This window comes from Pseudophryne corroboree, chromosome 5 (assembly GCF_028390025.1).
Source record: "Pseudophryne corroboree isolate aPseCor3 chromosome 5, aPseCor3.hap2, whole genome shotgun sequence".
NCBI lineage: Eukaryota > Metazoa > Chordata > Amphibia > Anura > Myobatrachidae > Pseudophryne > Pseudophryne corroboree.
In genome coordinates, this window is record NC_086448.1 from 85,103,669 (window position 1) to 85,126,566 (window position 22,898).

General features: G+C 46.5%; 1 protein-coding gene across 7 annotated transcripts in view; it reads right to left on the reverse strand.

Annotated features, from left to right (window-relative positions):
• CDK14 (cyclin dependent kinase 14) overlaps positions 1-22,898 on the reverse strand; it is a 1,134,790-nt gene that overhangs the window by 597,619 nt on the left and 514,273 nt on the right. For all 7 annotated transcript variants that reach the window (XM_063921438.1, XM_063921439.1, XM_063921441.1 and 4 more), the window contains one exon: positions 21,383-21,462. In XM_063921438.1, the coding sequence (XP_063777508.1) occupies positions 21,383-21,462 (80 nt within the window). The remainder of the gene's footprint in view (positions 1-21,382; positions 21,463-22,898) is intronic.

Consider the following 22,898-nt stretch of genomic DNA (forward strand, 5'->3'; position numbering starts at 1 on the left):
ACACCACCACATAACTGACCCTAAGGCTGACAGGTAGGCACAATTTACTTCATTCAATCTTCTTTTTTTTTTATTTATCAATAAAAACTTTTAACCTAGGGGTGCCATGAAAAAAAATGTGATACTCTAGGGCGCCATGATTCAAGATAGTTTGGGAACCACTGGTCTAAAGTAAAATCCCTCCCTTCTTCCACCCTGTGGTGACACACAGAGCCATCTGTGTAAACGGCATATATAATTTATTGCAACCTAGAGAGATTTTAAAAAGGATATTTTAAAGAATACTACTAAGAAAAAAGTACTTTTTAAAAGGTACTTGGATTTATTATTCTCTTTAAAAAGCAAGTTATGTGGTATTGCTGCTTTCATTTTGTAGTTTAAAAAAAAATATATATATTTAAACTCTATTTACAACATACAACCATACAACATACAACTATAATTAGCCACGCGCACTCCTTTTCTACATGTCTCAGTTTAATCATAACCAAAGTAAATACAAAAAGTTATGCAACATACGAAGAGGTTTCTTTTCTAGCTTCCTGACAAAGTACCACCTTTCCTACACAGAGGCACATTGCAATCCATGCACGCTATACAGGGTGTAAGTGTATGCAGTGATTTATATCACCGCCTTTACAAGTTATGATCAGTGCGGATTCTCACATGCCTCGCAGCTCTTTCCAATTGTGCTAATCTGGAGGACATACTGTCGTCATCTGCTAGGAGCTTCATCCATATAACAGGAATAACAATGTGTTGTCCATGAGGATCTGGAAGCCAGCAGCTAAAACCACAATGTGTTTGATGTCTGATCAAATCCTGACCCTACTCTTAGAAATTAAGGGGAGCTTAGTAGGGTAATTATATACTGATGGTAGCTACCTGCAATGCCTGTAACAGGGGCGTAGCCAGAACTTTGTGGGCCCCATAGCAATATTTTGAAGGGACCGCCGTCCCAATGCTTCTAGAGACACTTCTCTGCAGCAGTTGTTAATTTTATGCCCTATAATAGTGCACTAGTTTTCTGAACCATAGTAGCCTTATTTAATGTTATGCCCCATAGTAGTGCCCTAGTTTCTTTTATGAATCGCAGTAGTGTTTAAGTTCACCCTATGTCACATCTCAGAGCTGCCAGTACACATTATGCCGCACAGTACCCCCAATTCACATTATGATATAAAGTGCTCCCCATTCACATTGTGCCTTATTACAGTGCCCCGGTTCATATTATATAACATTAAAATGCCCTCCAGTTCATTTTATACCACACTACAATAGGCAGGTCTAGGGGCATACCTAAATATATTGCAGGCCCCAAGGAAAAAGTATGAAAGGACCCCTACATACCACCTAATGGCGAAAAAATAAGATTTTAAACCTACCGGTAAATCTTTTTCTCCTAGTCCGTAGAGGATGCTGGGGACTCCGTAAGGAGCATGGGGTATAGACGGGCTCCGCAGGAGACATGGGCACTCTAAAGACTTAAGATGGGTGTGTACTGGCTCCTCCCTCTATGCCCCTCCTCCAGACCTCAGTTAAAGAACTGTGCCCAGAGGAAACGGACAGTACGAGGAAAGGATTTTTGTTAATCTAAGGGCAAGGAGGGTCATTCCGAGTTGTTCGCTCGGTAAAAATCTTCGCATCGCAGCGATTTTCCGCTTAATGCGCATGCGCAATGTCCGCACTGCGACAAGTAAATTTGCTATGCAGTTAGGAATTTTACTCACGGATTTTTCATCGTTCTGGCGTTTGTAATGTGATTGACAGGAAATGGGTGTTACTGGGCGGAAACAGGCCGTTTTATGGGCGTGTGGGAAAAAACGCTACCGTTTCCGGAAAAAACGCAGGAGTGGCCGGAGAAACGGGGGAGTGTCTGGGCGAACGCTGGGTGTGTTTGTGACGTCAAACCAGGAACGACAAGCACTGAAATGATCGCAGATGCCGAGTAAGTCTGGAGCTACTCAGAAACTGCTACGAGGTGTGTAATCGCAATATTGCGAATACATCGTCGCAATTTTAAGATGCTAAGATTCACTCCCAGTAGGCGGCGGCTTAGCATGAGCAAATCTACTAAAATCCGCTTGCGAGCGAACAACTCGGAATGACCCCCAAGATTCATACCAGCCCACACCATCCACTCAACCAGTTAACAGTATGACAAAACAGCATCAGCCAATGACTGATCTTAACTGTAACATAACCCTTATGTAAGCAATAACTATATACAAGCCTTGCAGAAATATGTCCGCACTGGGACGGGTGCACAGCATCCTCTACGGACTAGGAGAAAAAGATTTACCGGTAGGTTTAAAATCTTATTTTCTCTTACGTCCTAGAGGATGCTGGGGACTCCGTAAGGACCATGGGTATTATACCAAAGCTCCAGACCGGGCGGGAGAGTGCGGATGACTCTGCAGCACCGATTGAGCAAACATGAGGTCCTCATCAGCCAGGGTATCAAACTTGTAGAATTTAGCAAAAGTGTTTGAACCCGACCAAGTAGCTGCTCGGCAAAGCTGCAATGCCGAGACGCCTCGGGCAGCCGCCCAAGAAGAGCCCACCTTCTTAGTGGAATGGGCCTTTACCAAATTTGGTAACGGCAATCCAGCCGTAGAATGAGCCTGCTGAATCGTGTTACAGATCCAGCGAGCAATAGTCTGCTTAGAAGCAGGAGCGCCAACCTTGTTGGCTGCATACAGGACAAACAGTGCCTCTGTTTTCCTAGCCCGAGCCGTCCTGGCTACATACATTTTTAAGGTCCTGACTACATCAAGGGACTTGGAATCCTCCAAGTCACCCGTAGCCACAGGTACCACAATAGGTTGGTTCATATGAAACGATGAAACCACCTTAGGCAAAAATTGAGGACGAGTCCTAAACTCTGCTTTATCCACATGGAAAATCAGATAGGGGCTTTTGTGAGACAAAGCCGCCAATTCGGACACCCGCCTTGCAGATGCCAAGGCCAACAACATGACCACCTTCCAAGTGAGAAATTTTAATTCAACCGTTTGAAGAGGTTCAAACCAGTGATATTTTAGGAACTGTAACACCACGTTAAGGTCCCATGGTGCCACTGGGGGCACAAAAGGAGGCTGGATGTGCAGCACTCCCTTTACAAAAGTCTGGACTTTTGGGAGAGAAGCCAATTCTTTCTGAAAGAAAATTGATAGTGCCGAAATCTGTACCTTAATGGAGCCAAACTTTAGGCCCATATCCACTCCTGTCTGTAGAAAGTGGAGAAAACGGCCCAGATGGAAATCTTCCGTAGGAGCATTCTTGGCTTCACACCAAGATATATACTTCCTCCAGATACGGTGATAATGTTTGCCGTCACCTCCTTCCTAGCCTTTATCAGAGTAGGGATGACTTCCTCCGGAATACCTCTCCCAGCTAGGATTTGGTGTTCAACCGCCATGCCGTCAAACGTAACCGCGGTAAGTCTTGGAACACGCAGGGCCCCTGCTGCAACAGGTCCTCTCTGAGAGGAAGAGGCCACGGATCTTCTGTGAGCATTTCCTGAAGATCTGAATACCAGGCCCTTCGAGGCCAATCTGGAACAATGAGTATTGTCTGCACTCTTTTTCGTCTTATGATTCTCAATATTTTTGAGATGAGCGGAAGAGGAGGGAACACATAGACCGACTGAAACACCCATGGTGTCACCAGGGTGTCCACCGCTACTGCCTGAGGGTCCCTTGACCTGGCACAATACCTCCGAAGCTTCTTGTTGAGGCATGACGCCATCATGTCTATTTGAGGAAGTCCCCAATGACTTGTTATCTCTGCAAAAACTTCTTGATGAAGCCCCACTCTCCTGGATGGAGATCGTGTCTGCTGAGGAAGTCTGCTTCCCAGTTGTCCACTCCCGGAATGAAGACTGCTGACAGAGCGCTTATGTGATATTCCGCCCAGCGAAGAATCCTGGTGGCTTCCGCCATTACCACTCTGCTCCTTGTCCCGCCTTGGCGGTTTACATGAGCCACGGCTGTGACGTTGTCTGATTGAATCAGAACCGGTAGGTCGCGAAGAAGATTCTCCGTAGGCCGTTGGCCGTTGTATATGGCCCTCAATTCCAGTACGTTGATGTGTAGACAAGCCTCCTGGCTTGACCATAGTCCCTGAAAATTTCTTCCTTGTGTGACTGCTCCCCATCCTCGGAGGCTCGCGTCCGTGGTCACAAGAACCCAGTCTTGAATGCCGAACCTGCGACCCTCGAGAAGGTGAGCACTCTGCAGCCACCACAGGAGAGACACCCTGGCCCTGGGGGACAGGCTTATTTTCTGATGTATTTGTAGATGGGACCCCGACCACTTGTCCAGAAGGTCCCACTGAAATGACCTCGCATGGAACCTGCCGAAGGGGATGGCCTCGTAGGCCGCCACCATTTTTCCCAGAACTCGAGTGCATTGATGGACTGACACTCTTTTTGGTTTTAGCAGGTCTCTGACCATGTTCTGGAGTTCCTGGGCTTTTTCCATTGGGAGAAAAACCCTCTTCTGTTCCGTGTCCAGAATCATGCCTAAGAAAGATAGCCGAGTCGTTGGAATCAACTGTGACTTTGGTAGATTTAGAATCCAGCCGTGCTGCTGCAGCACTCTCAAGGAGAGCGACACGCTTTTCAGCAATTGATCTCTCGATCTCGCTTTTATCAGGAGATCGTCCAAGTACGGGATAATTGTGACTCCCTGCCTGCGCAGGAGCACCATCATTTCCGCCATTACCTTGGCGAAAATCCTCGGGGCCGTGGAAAGCCCAAACGGCAACGTCTGAAACTGGTAATGACAGTCCTGTACAGCGAATCTCAGGTACGCCTGATGAGGAGGATATATGGGGACATGAAGGTATGCATCCTTTATGTCTAGTGACATCATAAAATCCCCCCCTTCCAGGCTGGAGATAACTGCCCAGAGCAATTCCATCTTGAATTTGAACTTTTTCAAGTACAGGTTTAGGGATTTTAGATTCAGAATGGATCTGACCGAGCCATCTGGTTTCGGGACCACAAACAGGGTTGAATAGTACCCTTTCCCCTGTTGGACTAGGGGAACCTTGATAATCACTTGCTGTTGACACAGCTTTTGAATTGCAGCTAAAACTATTTCCCTCTCTGGGGGAGAAGCTGCAAAGCCGACTTGAAAAATCGGCGCGGAGGCACCTCTTCGAATTCCAGTTTGTAGCCTTGGGATATCATTTCCATCACCCAAGGATCCACGTCTGACGGAACAGAGACCTGGCTGAAGAGTCGAAGACGTGCCCCCACTGGCGCGGACTCCCTCAGTGGCGCCTCAGCGTCATGCGGTGGATTTAGTAGAAGCCGGGGAGGACTTCTGCTCCTGGGAACTAGCCGTAGCAGGCATTCTTTTCCCTCTACCCTTACCTCTGGCGAGGAAGGATGATCACCGACCTCTTCTGGACTTATGCGACTGAAAGGACTGCATCTGATATTGTGGTGTTTTCTTTTGCTGTGGGGGAACATAAGGCAAAAAAGAAGATTTACCCGCGTTAGCCGTGGAAACCAGGTCCGCGAGACCCTCCCCAAATAAAACCTCACCCTTGTAAGGTAAAACTTCCATATGTCTCTTTGAGTCGGCATCACCCGTCCATTGGCGGGTCCACAGGGCTCGCCAAGCAGAAATTGCCATGGCGTTGGCTCTTGAACCTAACAGCCCAACATCTCTCGCAGTGTCTCTCATATATAAGACTGCGTCTTTAATGTGACCCTTACCCAAGGTCAATAAAATGCTATCCCTATTTAGGGTGTCAATGTCAGATGACAAGTTATCTATCCATGCTGCTACTGCGCTACATACCCATGCCGACGCTACTGCCGGTCTGACCAAGGCACCCGTATGTGTATAAATTGATTTTAAGGTAGTTTCCTGTCTGCGATCAGCAGGATCCTTGAGGGCTGCCGTGTCTGGAGATGGTAGCGCCACCTTTTTGGACAAGCGCGTCAAAGCCTTGTCCACCCTGGGCGAGGATTCCCACCGTCACCTGTCCTGCGCGGGGAAAGGGTACGCCATAAGAATTCTCTTGGGAATCTGCAGTTTCTTGTCTGGAGTTTCCCAAGCCTTTTCAAATAAAGCGTTCAGCTCATGAGATGGGGCAAAGGTTACCTCAGGTTTCTTTTCCTTAAACATGCATACCCTCGTGTCAGGGACAGAGGGGTCATCTGTGATATGCAACACATCTTTTATTGCAATAATCATATAATTAATACTTTTGGCCACCCTTGGGTGTAACCTCGCATCATCGTAGTCGACACTGGAGTCAGAATCCGTGTCGGTATCAGTGTCTGCTACATGGGACAGGGGACGTTTCTGAGACCCTGAAGGGCCCTGTGACACAGCCAAAGCCATGGATTGACTCCCTGTTTCTTCCCTGGACTCTGCTTTGTCCAATCTCTTATGTAATAAAGACACATTTGCATTTAAAACATTCCACATATCCAACCAATCAGGTGTCGGCGTCGCCGACGGAGACACCACAATCATCTGCTCTACCTCCTCCTTAGATGAGCCTTCCGCTTCAGACATGCCGACACACACGTACCGACACCCCCACACACTCATGGATATATATCTATATGGAGACAGTCCCCCAATAAGGCCCTTTGGAGTGACAGAGAGAGAGTATGCCAGCACACACCCAGCGCCACCGAACACTGGAATAAAATCCCAGTCAGTACAGCGCTTATATATATATATATATATATATATATATATATATATATATAATAATACACTCACTGCGCCAAATAAATGTGCCCCCCCCCCCCTCTTTTTTGCCCTCTGTACTTGTGTTCAGCAGGGGAGAGTCTGGGGAGCCAGCTTCTCTGCAGCGTGCTGTGGAGAAAATGGCGCTGGTTAGTGCTGGAGGATCAAGCTCCGCCCCCTCAACGGCGGGCTTCGGTCCCGCTCAAATCTTTATACTGGCGGGGGTTTCTGTAATATACTGCCTCCGCATTATATATATATATATCTATGACAGTGTCCCTAGAGGTTTATAATTGCTGCCCCCCCCCCTGCGCCCTGCACCCTTACAGTGCCGTCAGTGTGTGTGAATGTGGGAGCAATGGCGCGCAGCGTTACCGCTGCGCGGTACCTCAGTGAAGATCAGAAGTCTTCTGCCGCCTTTGAAGTCTTCTTTCTTCTTATACTCACCCGGCTTCTATCTTCCGGCTCTGTGAGGAGGACGGCGGCGCGGCTCCGGGACGAACAACGAGGATGAGACCTGTGTTCCGACCCTCTGGAGCTAATGGTGTCCAGTAGCCTAAGAAGCAGAGCCTATCATTTAAGTAGGTCTGCTTCTCTCCCCTCAGTCCCACGATGCAGGGAGCCTGTTGCCAGCAGTGCTCTCTGAAAATAAAAAACCTAACAAAAGTCTTTTTCAGAGAAACTCAGTAGAGCTCCCCTGCAGTGCATCCAGTCTCCTCTGGGCACAGGATCTAACTGAGGTCTGGAGGAGGGGCATAGAGGGAGGAGCCAGTGCACACCCATCTAAAGTCTTTAGAATGCCCATGTCTCCTGCGGAGCCCGTCTATACTCCATGGTCCTTACAGAGTCCCCAGCATCCTCTAGGACGTAAGAGAAATGTACATAACACATGTAACTTTGGGAACTCCGGGGAAGGTGGGACTCTCTCAGCTCTGGGCCCCATAGCAGCTGCACTACCTGCACCTATGGTAGCTACACCCTTGGCATGTGACATGTTATACCGAACTCTTTATATAGTAAGCAGGAACACTTTATACAGTAACACATAAAGAAGATCTGAGCTGCAAATTTATCTCCTCTATGACGCCCACAGGCTTTAATAAAGGCAAACCCAGGATTTTTCCAACATAAAGTATAATTGCGGATATGCAAAATGCCACATATGCCTAAAAAAATTAATGCAAATACAAAATGTACAAATACTTCAAAGAAATAAAATATATAACATTTTGGACTACAAAATTAGAACTCTCAAGAATGTACTAAGCAAGTTCTTTAAGATTAAGGTTTGACTCTGCATCATCACCTATGGCCACTAGTGGTACTGCAGCAGCTGTTTGGTTTTTCTTATACAACTTTCCAATTTATGTTACAGTACATTTTAATAAAAAATGCTGTAATCTCAGTGACCAATGATATTTTAGCAAAATTTAGATTTGGATGCAAAAATATGTGATTGGTTGTTGTTTGTATGGAACAACTCAATAGTATAACATTTTAATTTACTTTTGGGTTTACTTCTAGTTTTTGGTTTCCATTTTCATTTCATGGTTGACAGTCATTCGGCTATCAAGAACTAAATGCTTGCATACGTCCCGCTTTCTATTGCAGTAAACTGTGCTGAATTAATTAAGGTACAAACATAGAAAAAAACCCTATAAAGAAAAACTCTTCTAGTCAGTTGAATCATTCCGCATTGGTAACTACAGTAGTAGTTACAGCGGGAGATTCAGGAGCAGAACAGTGTGTATCAGCTCAATGCTTGATAAATAGGGTCCCCCAATGGGGCTGATTGCAGACGGGTACCTTATTAATATGCCATCGTGCAGAGTGAATACAAGACTTTTTGCTAATAGCTCCTGAGTTGCATATCTAAAACTACCCTATAAAATTGACCGATGCTTGCCAATCACTGGTAGGCATGGTCTCCATGGTCCCTAGTGTATATGGAATCCACAGATTTGCAGTTCCGGAACTCCGCAGTACTCGTGGCCTTAGAGCCTTGCAAGTCATGAGTTGGCAGGTACAGCATGCCCCTCTCGTATAAAGGTTATGCCCATAATTATGTCCACAACACTTTGTAATGTTATTGTTTTAATAACATGGGGCTGTTTTCGGTTTTAAAAGTCGCGTGGTGCACACATAATCAGTGATCACACTTTGCACTGGTATTGAACAACAACGGCAGATATTATGCCACAGGCTATGGGGCGGTACGGCACCAAACATTAGATGTATGTGCTGCCTTTCATACAGGGTCGTGCACACCAGTCTAAATTCTGATCCATTTTCACGCAAAAAAAAAAAAAAAAAGCAGCATAAAACAGTGTTTGATGTGTTATATACAAGTAACTGCCATACATCCTACTGGGTAAATGGGGAAATTGTGTGTCCAAGCACACGTTATTACACACACATGCCAAAGCCATCAGAAAGAATTCCAATAGGCACTTAGAACTCACTGTAAAACAGCGACAATATTTATTGCAATACGTCAGGAACATTTTCCTCATAAGATCTGTAAATTAAATACATTCTGGGCCCTGTCTAACAAAAATCACAAGGCTAATAAGTAAACACACAGCCGGCACCATCCTGGGGCGAATCATTACAAACACATACATGAGCTGACCAGCGCTCTGAGACTGGTATGGTATGTACAGCCTGGGGAGGTAAGCTGCTCCCTATAAGAGGTATCAGGCAGAAACAAAAAAACACAGACGTAGCCACGCTCATCCAGCCTGCGATACGGCCGCACGGGCACATGCGCTGCGGCACGGGAGCGACACAGCACGCCGAGCTGCGGCTTAGTACGCCGCCGCTGTATTCCTACGAGAGGACGTACGTAGACGCACGCGTGCATCCACTGATTAATTTGATATGAAACACTTGTATATCTGTGTGTGATCGAGTGTGAATAAGCATAACGGAACCAGGAGCCGGTTGTAATGCAGTGTGAGTAGGCCGGAGCGCCGAGATTCCGGCCGAACTTGTACATTTTTTTAAGCAGCAGCAAACATTTACAAGGCAGAACCAACCAGGTTTGCAGCTTCCCCCACACAAAAATAATGTACTGGAGCTTAGACGGAATCTTGGAGCTCCAGGCCGTTTCACACTCCATTATACCCTGCCCTTGGTGTGGAAAAAAAAGAAGAAGAAGAGGCCACTGCATCGTAGCACATGAAGTGTGGTGTTGCGACTAAGGGGGAGATCCATTTAAGTGCTGGGTTTGCTGCATGAGAAGAAGCTCTACGGGCTTAGGGTCTAATTCAGACCCTGTCGCTGATGAGCAAGAATCAATATGAAGCGATTTTTGCACATGTGTGCATGCCGGTACGTGCATGTGCAAGGTCCTAAACTGCGTTCACCTTAGAATGTAGTTTAAGACCTAGAGGGGGCGGGAACGTGGTGTCGATGCAGCGTTTTGTGGGTATCGACGCTCCATTTAAGGGGCGCGGTCCGGACAACGGAGGAGTGATCCTTATTAGTAAGACTAATACTATACAATAAAAGGTTAACGCTGCTCCTCACCTCTAAAGGGGGGATTCAAGTGTCTTGCGCGCCGGCGTTCACTAGATGGCGCCCGATTGAGCAATTCAACTGTTGCTCCGTTCAGGCGCGCACAGCTGTCAGCGCTGACATTACTGTTATATTTGTTCCGTTACTTTGACGGGCTGGTAACTAGTAACTATATAAACATATTCTATAAATGTTCAGATCTTTGTTCCGCTTGGTTATGTTACGTTATACAATGTTTATGTAATGACCAGCTTAGCACTTGTTCTGGGACACTCTCTCAGTTTGCAGACAGTACAGATAACAGCTCTGTCTCGTATAATTTTATTCTAGAACCGACTCTAAGCAGAAGAGTCTGTTTTCCAGCAGAGGTGCTCAGGTATTCCGCGTGTATAGCCACTCTGGGCCCATTGACGTAAGCAGCGGGTCAGACAGATTTACAATCCAGCCGTGCATTCCTCCTTACTCTTACAGAACTCTGTGACATTATCGAGCATTTACTTCTGGAACATTGCAATACTTTTCTTTCCAGCAGCTCATTTAAGCACTATTACATTCATTGAGTACAGCGGAGAGTCCTCATCCAGTACCGAGCACCACGCCAGCCTCTGTGTTAACGGATCATGTTGTTACAATTGAAATGGGAACATAAATATACCATTTCCATATTTTACATACTGCAGTAACAAAAAGGGGATCAATTTAAACCAGTGCTTCTCAAACTCGGTCCTCAGGACCCCACACAGTTCACGTTTTCCAGGTCACCCGGCAGCTGCACTGTGTATCACCAACTGTCACATTTTAAAAATCTACAGGTGACCTGCAAAACATGGACCGTGTGGGGTCCTGAGGACCGAGTTTGAGAACCTGTGATTTAAACTGTACGCACAGAGTGGAGACAGGCGTTGTGTGCACGTGGAAAATCACTGATTTTACGCCAGCTGCCGCAACAGTCACCATTGGTGTTGGCACCTGCACCAGTATGGTGCTAGGAGCAAGAAATCCAGCAAAAACAGGAAACGATTTCCCATACACACAAAGCTATAGATACACACTTATGGCACTCCCACAAGTCAGGGCGGATACGTACGATCACATTTTCCAAACCCAAAAACATCCATTATCACGGAAAAACAGATCTGGCCAAATTCCTTTCACACCTGAAAAAGGATTCTAAGAATCCGAAACGCATAGTCCAGATATTATGCTGTGGATAGAGAGGGATTTACAGTACAGTACATGCCCAGCCCCGATATTTTATGCCATCAGCGGTGGTGTTGAACCATCTAGCACCTGGAACTTGCTTACACAGCCAACCGAAGCTCCAAACAAGAGTGAGAGGCTAAGTGTATAAAAGGGTCTTTTAGGACATCTTCCTAAGAGAAGAGCGCCAAGTTCCTTCCGTCTCAGCATAGGACAGACATACACATAAGTTCATAACTGTGTATATTTGCTTCTGTGCATGGGCTGTGTGCAAAAACTTGCTGTTTGCGTCCATGCACAGAGATCCGCCTGACTCAGTGGATTAATTAAGAGTTGTTAGCAAACCAGAAAAGCACACTAATGGGCAAAACTATGAGTCAGTGCAGGTGGGGCAGATGTAACATGTGCAGAGAGTTAGATTTGGGTGGGGTGTGTTCAAACTGAAATCTAAATTGCAGTGTAAAAATAAAGCAGCCAGTATTTACCCTGCACAGAAACAATATAACCCACCCAAATGGAAATCTCTCTGCACATGTTACATCTGCCCCACCCGCAGTGCAACATGGTTTTGCCCAATTGCTAACTTTTTGGATTGCTAACAACTCTGAACAACCCCCTCAGTCCTTTAATGTGTAGATCCTAACGTCAGTTCCTAACCTTGTACTACATGACAGATAGTGATGAGTAAGTATTTTCTCTTCATTTATTTTCCTTTTCATACTTAGATTTTAACAAAATACCCACTGCAGGCGAGAGAATCTGTCGACGCTCGCAGTGACAAAACATGTACAACCTTTTTAATTTTTCCCTACTTTATTATTGAATTCCCCGACAGCCGAGATATGAAAAGTAATGTTCTATGTTCCTATCGTCCAGCTGTTCTCTTGATATATGGTGCATAAACACATTACATTCCCTCTCCAGCAAGCTCCTCTATAGCCTTCATTTCTATTCTGCCAGGCACCCCAAGGTGTACAGGTTTTATCATAGTGACTTGAATAAGTAAATCTCAGACAAAAAGAGGGTTCTAACATCCTTTATACTGACACAGAGCCATTTGTCCAGCTTTCTTCCCCAGTTTTATACAGTTCAACCTGTAATTGCTGCCTAACAAAAAAAAAAGGCTCGTAGGTTGGCTCGATGGGTTACCCAATTTAAAGTACAAATCTCATTGCGGGGGTATTCGTGTTTTTTAAACAATACTATAGAACAAAAAAATGCACGATGTCTTTGTTCGTAACATGGGTTTGCATATATACAGATAGTAGGTATTATAAGGAATAACACGTTTTATGAAGAGAGAAAAGCCTTCCTACAGCTTGCTGAGACACACTCATCTTGTGTAGACATGAAAGATCTGTTTCATACTGAATTCAACAATGGGTGGAACATCACATAAAGGTCTGGTTCTCGTGCATCCGCCAAAACTATACGCTGCGGGTTTCTCTTTTGTAGTATATATCGCAGTGTGGTATACAGAGGAAATATTACAAAGCATTCAGTAGAACAGATCTCATTAATGAAGGATGGATAATTTCATTAGCTGGTTAAAATGTCTTTAAATGCCGATATCTACTCTTTTATTTAGTAGGGTTCAGGTCATCACGAAACCAAATCGGTCAAATTTAATAAGACCCAAAGCTCTGGCATGCTCTTACTGACTATGGGGTGCAAATTCAAAGTGTATGCACACGGTACACAGCAGCACTCTTCAAATGAGCATTTATGATTAAATGGCTACAGGGATGAATTTAGGGAACAGGCCGCCCCTAGGCACATTATTGGCTGCCATTTCCCCCCACCCCCCACCCCATCATCACGTCATTGTCCCCTTCATTTCGGGTGCCAGTCCGGATGCCTCAAGACCACCAGAGCAGCCCCAACCTCACCCAACCAGGTGTGCCGCCCCTAGGCATGTGCCTCACGTGCCTAGTGGGAAATCCGCTACTGTATGGCTACTCCATCAAGAAGGAGACTATGGGGGAGATGTATCAAACCTCAGAGAGAGATAAAATAAGATTTTACTCACCGGTAAATCTATTTCTCGTAGTCCGTAGTGGATGCTGGGAACTCCGTAAGGACCATGGGGAATAGCGGCTCCGCAGGAGACTGGGCACAACTAAAAGAAAGCTTTTAGACTACCTGGTGTGCACTGGCTCCTCCCACTATGACCCTCCTCCAAGCCTCAGTTAGGATACTGTGCCCGGAAGAGCTGACACAATAAGGAAGGATTTTGGATCCCGGGTAAGACTCATACCAGCCACACCAATCACACCGTATAACTTGTGATACTATACCCAGTTAACAGTATGAAATATAACTGAGCCTCTCAACAGATGGCTCAACAATAACCCTTAGTTAGGCAATAACTACATACAAGTATTGCAGACAATCCGCACTTGGGATGGGCGCCCAGCATCCACTACGGACTACGAGAAATAGATTTACCGGTGAGTAAAATCTTATTTTCTCTGACGTCCTAGTGGATGCTGGGAACTCCGTAAGGACCATGGGGATTATACCAAAGCTCCCAAACGGGCGGGAGAGTGCGGATGACTCTGCAGCACCGAATGAGAGAACTCAAGGTCCTCCTCAGCCAGGGTATCAAATTTGTAGAATTTTGCAAACGTGCTTGCCCCTGACCAAGTTACAGCTCGGCAAAGTTGTAAAGCCGAGACCCCTCGGGCAGCCGCCCAAGATGAGCCCACTTTCCTCGTGGAATGGGCTTTTACTGATTTAGGATGCGGCAATCCAGCCGCAGAATGCTCCAGCTGAATTGTGCTACAAATTCAGCGAGCAATAGTCTGCTTAGAAGCAGGAGCACCTATTTTGTTGGGTGCCTACAGGATAAAAAGCGAGTCAATTTTCCTGACTCCAGCCATCCTGGAAATATACATTTTTAAGGCCCTGACTACGTCCAGTAACTTGGAATCTTCCAAGTCCCTAGTAGCCGCAGGCACTACAATAGGTTGGTTCAAGTGAAAAGCTGATACCACCTTAGGGAGAAACTGAGGACGAGTCCTCAATTCTGCCCTAACCATATGGAAAATCAGATAAGGGCTTTTACATGACAAAGCCGCCAATTCTGACACACGCCTGGCCGAAGCCAAGGCCAATAACATAACCACTTTCCACGTGAGATATTTCAAATCCACAGTTTTAAGTGGCTCAAACCAATGTGATTTTAGGAAACTCAACACCACGTTGAGATCCCAAGGTGCCACAGGAGGCACAAAAGGGGGCTGAATATGTAGCACTCCCTTTACAAATGTCTGAACTCCAGGCAGTGAAGCCAGTTCTTTCTGGAAGAAAATCGACAGAGCCGAAATCTGGACCTTAATGGAACCCAAGTTTAGGCCCATAGTCACTCCTGACTGTAGGAAGTGCAGAAAACGACCCAGCTGAAATTCCTCTGTTGGGGCCTTCCTGGCCTCACACCACGCAACATATTTTTGCCAAATACGGTGATAATGGTTTGCGGTTACTTCTTTCCTGGCTTTTATCAGCGTAGGAATGACTTCCTCCGGAATGCCCTTTTCCTTTAGGATCCGGAATTCAACCGCCATGCCGTCAAACGCAGCCGCGGTAAGTCTTGGAACAGACAGGGCCCCTGCTGTAGCAGGTCCTGTCTGAGCGGTAGAGGCCATGGGTCCTCTGATATCATTTCTTGAAGTTCTGGGTACCAAGCTCTTCTTGGCCCATCCGGAACCACGAGTATCGTTCTTACTCCTCGTTTTCTTATTATTCTCAGTACCTTTGGTATGAGAGGCAGAGGAGGGAATACATAAACCGACTGGTACACCCACGGTGTCACTAGAGCGTCCACAGCTATCGCCTGAGGGTCCCTTGACCTGGCGCAATATCTAGTTTTTTGTTTTGGCGGGACGCCATCATGTCCACCTGTGGCCTTTCCCAACAGTTTACCAACAGTTGGAAGACTTCTGGATGAAGTCCCCACTCTCCCGGGTGTAGGTCGTGTCTGCTGAGGAAGTCTGCTGAGGAAGTCTGCTTCCCAGTTGACCACTCCCGGAATGAACACTGCTGACAGTGCTAAGACGTGAATTTCCGCCCATCGGAGAATCCTTGTGACTTCTGCCATCGCCATCCTGCTTCTTGTGCCGCCCTGTCGGTTTACATGGGCGACTGCCGTGATGTTGTCTGATTGGATCAGTACCGGCTGGTTTTGAAGCAGAGGCCTTGCCAGACTTAGGGCATTGTAAATGGCCCTCAGTTCCAGAATATTTATGTGTAGGGACGACTCCTGACTTGACCAAAGTCCTTGGAAATTTCTTCCCTGTGTGACTGCCCCCCAGCCTCGAAGGCTGGCATCCGTGGTTACCAGGACCCAGTCCTGTATGCCGAATCTGCGGCCCTCTTGAAGATGAGCACTTTGCAGCCACCACAGTAGAGATACCCTGGTCCTTGGAGACAGGGTTATCAGCCGATGCATCTGAAGATGCGATCCCGACCACTTGTCCAAGAGGTCCCACTGAAAGGTTCTTGCATGGAACCTGCCGAATGGAATTCTGCTTCGTATGAAGCTATCATTTTTCCCAGGACTCGCGTGCAGTGATGCACCGATACCTGTTTTGGTTTCAGGAGGTCTCTGACTAGAGATGACAGCTCCTTGGCTTTCTCCTGCGGGAGAAATACTTTTTTCTGTTCTGTGTCCAGAACCATCCCCAGGAACAGTAAGCGTGTGGTAGGAACCAGCTGTGACTTTGGAATGTATAGAATCCATCCGTGCTGTTGTAGCACTTCCCGAGATAGTGCTACTCCGACCAACAACTGCTCCTTGGACCTCGCCTTTATAAGGAGATCGTCCAAGTACGGGATAATTAAAAACTCCCTTTTTTCGAAGGAGTATCATCATTTCTGCCATTACCTTGGTAAAGCCCCTCGGTGCCGTGGACAGTCCAAACGGTAGTGTTTGGAATTGGTAATGGCAATCCTGTACCACAAATCTGAGGTACTCCTGGTGAGGATGGTAAATGGGGACATGTAGGTAAGCATCCTTGATGTCCAGGGATACCATGTAATCCCCCTCCTCCAGGCTTGCAATAACCGCCCTGAGCGATTCCATCTTGAACTTGAATTTTTTTATGTATGTGTTCAAGGATTTCAAATTTAACATGGGTCTCACCGAACCGTCCGGTTTCGGTACCACAAACAGTGTGGAATAGTAACCCCGTTCTTGTTGAAGTAGGGGCACCTTGACTATCACCTGCTGGGAATACAGCTTGTGAATTGCCTCTAGCACAGCCTCCCTGCCTGAGGGAGTTGTCGGCAAGGCAGATTTGAGGAAATGGCGGGGGGGAGACGCCTCGAATTCCAGCTTGTACCCCTGAGATACTACTTGAAGGATCCAGGGATCCACCTGTGAGCGAGCCCACTGATCGCTGAAATTTTTGAGGCGGCCCCCCACCGTAACTGGCTACGCCTGTGGAGCCCCCGCGTCATGCGGTGGACTCAGAGGAAGCGGGGGAAGAATTTTGATTCTGGGAACTGGCTGACTGGTGCAGCTTTTTCCCTCTTCCCTCGTCTCTGTGTAGAAAGGAAGCGCCTTTGACCCGCTTGCTTTTCTGAAGCCGAAAGCACTGTATCTGATAATACAGTGCTTTCTTAGGCTGTGAGGAAACCTGAGGTAAAAAAATTTCTTCCCAGCTGTTGCTGTGGATACGAGGTCCCAGAGACCATCCCCAAACAATTCCTCACCCTTATAAGGCTCTATGTGCCTTTTAAAGTCAGCATCACCTGTCCAGTGTCGGGTCTCTAATCCCCTCCTGACAGAATGGACATTGCATTAATTCTGGATGCCAGCCGGCAAAATATCCCTCTGTGCATCCCTCATATATAAGACGACGTCTTTAATATGCTCTTATGTTCGCAAAATAGTATCCCTGTTTGACAGGGTCACAGACCACGCTGCAGCAGCACTATCTGCAGGTCTCAGTCTAGTACCTGAGTGTGTAAATACAGACTTCAGGATAGCCTCCTGCTTTTTATCAGCAGGTACCTTCAAAGTGGCCGTATCCTAAGACGGCAGTGCCACCTTTTTTGACAAACGTGTGAGCGCCTTATCCACCCTAGGGGATATCTCCCAGCGTAACTTATCCTCTGGCGGGAAAGGGTACGCCATCAGTAACTTTTTAGAAATTACCGGTTTCTTATCGGGGGAACCCACGCTTTTTCACACTTCATTCACTCATTTGATGGGGGAACAAAACACTGCCTGCTTTTTCTCCCCACACATAAAACCCTTTTTTAGTGGTACTTGGGTTAATGTCAGAAATGTGTAACACATTTTTTATTGCCGGGATCATGTAACGGATGTTCCTAGTGGATTGTGTATATGTCTCAACCTCGTCGACACTGGGGTCAGACTCCGTGTCGACATCTGTGTCTGCCATCTGAGGGAGCGGGCGTTTTTGAGCCCCTGATGGCCTTTGAGACGCCTGGGCAGGCGCGGCTGAGAAGCCGGCTGTCCCACAGCTGTTACGTCATCCAGCCTTTTATGTAAGGAGTTGACACTGTCGGTTTATACCTTCCACCTATCCATCCACTCTGGTGTCGGCCCCACAGGGGGCGACATCACATTTATCGGCATCTGCTCTGCCACCACATAAGCCTCCTCATCAAACGTGTCGACACAGCCGTACCGACACACCGCACACACACAGGGAATGCTCTGACTGAGGACAGGACCCCACACAGCCCTTTGGGGAGAGAGAGAGAGAGAGAGAGAATGCCAGCACACACCAGAGCGCTATATAATTTAGGGATTAACACTATATTGAGTGAATTTTTCCCAATAGCTGCTTGTATATACAATATTGCGCCTAAATTTAGTGCCCCCCCTCTCTTTTTAACCCTTTGAGCCTGCAAACTACAGGGGAGAGCCTGGGGAGCTGCCTTCCAGCTGCACTGTGAAGAGAAAATGGCGCCAGTGTGTTGAGGGAGATAGCTCCGCCCCTTTTTCGCGGACTTTTCTCACGCTTTTTTATGGATTCTGGCAGGGGTATTTATCACATATATAGCCTCTGGGGCTATATATTGTGATATATTTGCCAGCCAAGGTGTTTTTATTGCTGCTCAGGGCGCCCCCCCCCCAGCGCCCTGCACCCTCAGTGACCGGAGTGTGAGGTGTGTATGAGGAGCAATGGCGCACAGCTGCAGTGCTGTGCGCTACCTTGGTGAAGACTGATGTCTTCTGCCGCCGATTTTCCGGACCTCTTCTTGCTTCTGGCTCTGTAAGGGGGACGGCGGCGCGGCTCCGGGAACGAACACCAAGGCCAGTTCCATGCGGTCGATCCCTCTGGAGCTAATGGTGTCCAGTAGCCTAAGAAGCCCAAGCTAGCTGCAAGCAGGTAGGTACGCTTCTTCTCCCCTTAGTCCCTCGATGCAGTGAGCCTGTTGCCAGCAGGTCTCACTGTAAAATAAAAAACCTAAAATAAACTTTCTTTCTAGGAGCTCAGGAGAGCCCCTAGTGTGCATCCAGCTCGGCCGGGCACAGAAATCTAACTGAGGCTTGGAGGAGGGTCATAGTGGGAGGAGCCAGTGCACACCAGGTAGTCTAAAAGCTTTCTTTTAGTTGTGCCCAGTCTCCTGCGGAGCCGCTATTCCCCATGGTCCTTACGGAGTTCCCAGCATCCACTAGGACGTCAGAGAAAGTGGAGAAAATGCTCATATCAACCAGCTTCTGTCATCTACAGACTGTGCTAGATAAATGACACAAGCAGACTGGTTACTTCTCCACTCTCTCTGGGGTTTGATACATCTCAAACTTAGTGATTTCAGGCATAGCAGTCTGTAGACAACTGTGTGCACCATGCAGTTGGCATAACACCCACCTATGTCAGTCTTCGGTTTGGGAGTGGTCGCATCAGCCCAGATCGACAATCTGGTAGACCATTGCTATCAAATCACACCATAGGGTAGGGAGGGTGGTCTTCAGGTTGCCGGCGGCCGGCCTCCCGGCAACCACCATACCAGTGCCGGAATCCTGACCGCCGGCATATCGACATCTTTTCTCACTCTTGGGGGTCCATAACCCCCCTGGAAAGAGAATAGATAGCGCGCGCCACCGTGCCCCGCAAGGGGCTCATTTGCGCTCGCCCAGCTGTCGGTATGCCGGCGGTCGGGATTCCGGCGTCGGTATGCTGGTCACCGGGACCCTGACCGCTGGCAAACCATACTACACCCAGAAGGGATGTCCATCGAACATCAATGGTTTGCCACGCATGGTCAAAAGGTTTTGCCATCAATGGTGGAGGTTCCGATGGTTCTCCTCCCTCAATGACAGAGGGATTAACAATATCTTCGTTTTCTAGGGGCACACAGCTCCACCCCCTGATGCGTCGCTTTACCAACAATTACCTTCCTGATTGGCCTACTGATGGCTTTATCCCAAAAGCACTGATGACCACTGATGGCGCAAATATCTATGGTTTCAATGCAAACCACAGATGACACCGCTGATAGAGACCATCAATGGTGAAACATTCATTGGCAAATTTGATTGTGAACCATTCGTTGGTCATCGCTACCAAGGGGATAGTGGCCATGAGATGCTTTACCTAGAAAACTACACGGATAAGCAGCCAAGTGTAGATTAAATTTGAAACAAAAGCGCAGTAACCCTTCAGGTCTTCTCAGGTTGTACTGAGGAGTCATCATACCAAGGATTGAGTTATTTGGAAGATCTGCAGAGTAAGTTCAACTGTTCCTCCTTTGGTAATCTCCGTTGCCTCCTTGGCAGCAGTCTCTGTAGCTGAACAAGGAGAACATTACTAAAGGATAACATCGAGCTACCTTTAGGCCTCATTCCCATCAGACCATGCCCCCGGTACCTGCACAGATATGCCCGTGGCTGACAGCTGCTCTATTATTGGTGGATGATAAGACTGCTGCATTACAGTTGCCGCACGTCAGGGAAAGAAACAAAAATACCCTACCAGCCAGTGACTCCTCTGGAGGTAGCTACGCAAGTCGTGAGTACAAATGTTCCAAAACTGATAGACAGAGCGGCAAACGTCTGCAACGCTGTAACTGCCGCCAATGAAGGAATCTATCAATTTAAAGTCTGATGAATAGTACAACTGCTACATGAAATATTTGAGTAAGACATATGACACTATCAATATACTGACTATAATTTCAGGTCAATATAATGGTACCTTGGTAAAAAATATAAAAGTATCAATTCTTTAACCACTTTTCTGGCATGGTCGCATCAGATGCGACCATGGCTGCAAGTGCTTTATCTGACCTGGTCGCACAGGATGCGACCAGTCAGATAGAGAGTGTTAGCAGCAGCAGGGAAGAGAAACTTCCCTCCGCTGCTGCTGTCAGGGGGACCGGAAAGTCCCTCTGCCTCCCTGCACTCTCCCCTACTGATTGCTGTACTGACGATCACTGCTGATCGGTCAGCACGGCAGGATCCCCCCCTCTAGCGGCTGCAGACAATGGCAGCCGCTGCGGATGTGTAAATGAACCCTCTCCCTCTGTGTACCTGGAGGGTGTCCCGGCTTTCAAATTGAAAGCCACAATAATCGCAATGTTTCCGATGGTCGCGATGTTCCCGATCGATGTTTCGATGTTTGGGGGAAATATTATTTAAAAAAAAAAACTATATATATATATATATATATATATATATATATATTTATTTTTTTACTAAAATCATTTTGGATAGGGTTAAATTCATATTCTTCACCTAATTCACTCATAAAAAAAAACCCAGACAATTTCGGAGCGGTTTTTGGCGAAATAAATTGTCAGTTAAGTGGTTAAAAGAAATATTTTTGTGGTTCCAGACTTTTGAATGCTAGTGTATATTTGACACACAACATATTTAATCAGTTTATGGCCTTTGTACAGTGCTCCAGATTTTGCTGGTGCCATCATACTGTATACTGTACATTCATTTGACAAGTACATACCTTCCCTGATGGCAGTAAACGGAGTTCCCTCTTCTTCTTGTAATCTTATAACCTTCAATGCCACCAGCTTCCCATTTACTCTGGAAGAGATCAGGAGAAAATATTATTACACAATACAAGATTTATGGCAGGTGGAGATATTACTATTAGCGCCAATATTTTGGGCTGCTACAAATAACAGCTAGTGATATGTCCTGTATGTATCAACTGGTATCAGTACAATGACATAATTATGCGGTTTGTGTAGAGATGAAGGCAATTTATTGCAAAAGCGTAGGTAAATTACAATGCTATGATGGAAAATATGTGTTTTGCATTATTTACACAGTTTGGATAAAATTAGCTCACATCATCAGATACACTACAGTGTACCCTATAGGTATATCACTGCAGTGTTTCACAGTTAGTAATCTCCTGTGTCTGACAGGAAACCCCACTGTATAAACAAGGGCTTTGGTCGTCTTAGGAGGATATTTTATGTCGCCAAACTGTGGACTTGGGTGAGCAATATGCTGGATACAAGGGTTGGGAGTTTGTTTTTTATTCCTAATAAATCTTTTTATTATTATTATTATTTTTTTATTATTATTATTATTATTTTTTTATTGAAGAATACCAAAAAAAGGGTAAACAATGACATAAAAATGAGCATGAGAGAATACAAAGACAAAATAACAAAATACACCAGTCACAAGGAGAAAAACATTTGCATTTGACATAACCATATAAAAAACAAAGGTTATATAAAATATATAAATCCATGAAGTGCCGAGGGGTCAACGGGGCACAGAACAGGGAATGGAAAATGGGACATATCAAGTACCAGAGACAATTGGGGGATTGTCATATACATACGTGTCTCGTACCACGTATGGGTATGGAAAATGTCCACATATGTTGCTGGATACGTTTCGAAAGACTATGTACAACGTTCTACGAAGGTTCAAATACTTTTTGAGTGTGATTCTTCTTCTGACAGGAATTTATTTTTGTTTTAAATCAATGTCTGTGTGGTTTCTGTTTAGTTCATTTCTCTCCAGGGCGCTACAGGTGCCAGAGTTCCCTGGTTGCCATATGGTAGAAATTGTAGTACTACAAGTACCAGCATTCCTAACCATTTAAAGGAAGCCTGAGCACACTGTGACCTCTAAAGCGGTGAGGAAAGAGACATTATATTCTATCTTACACACATTAACCCACACTAAAAGGTAATAGTGAATTAACATAAGACCGGATACCAAGGTCGGAAAAGGGTGTGCAAGCGGTGCTGTCGCACACAGCGCAGGGCATTGGAGGAAGACCATCGCTGCCCCATGGCTCTTGATTCTGGCTAGCAGGTTGCCTGCAATGGCACCCTGCAAACAGGACCGCTGTTGCATGGTCGCAGGACGCTCTGGGTATGCAGTCTGTACAGCCGCTCGGAGCGTTCTCAGGATGCACCAGATAGTGTTGCACTTCCCAGTGCTGGTGGCCCGGCCTACATCTGTGCAAAGACATCCGCTCACGAGGCGAGGGC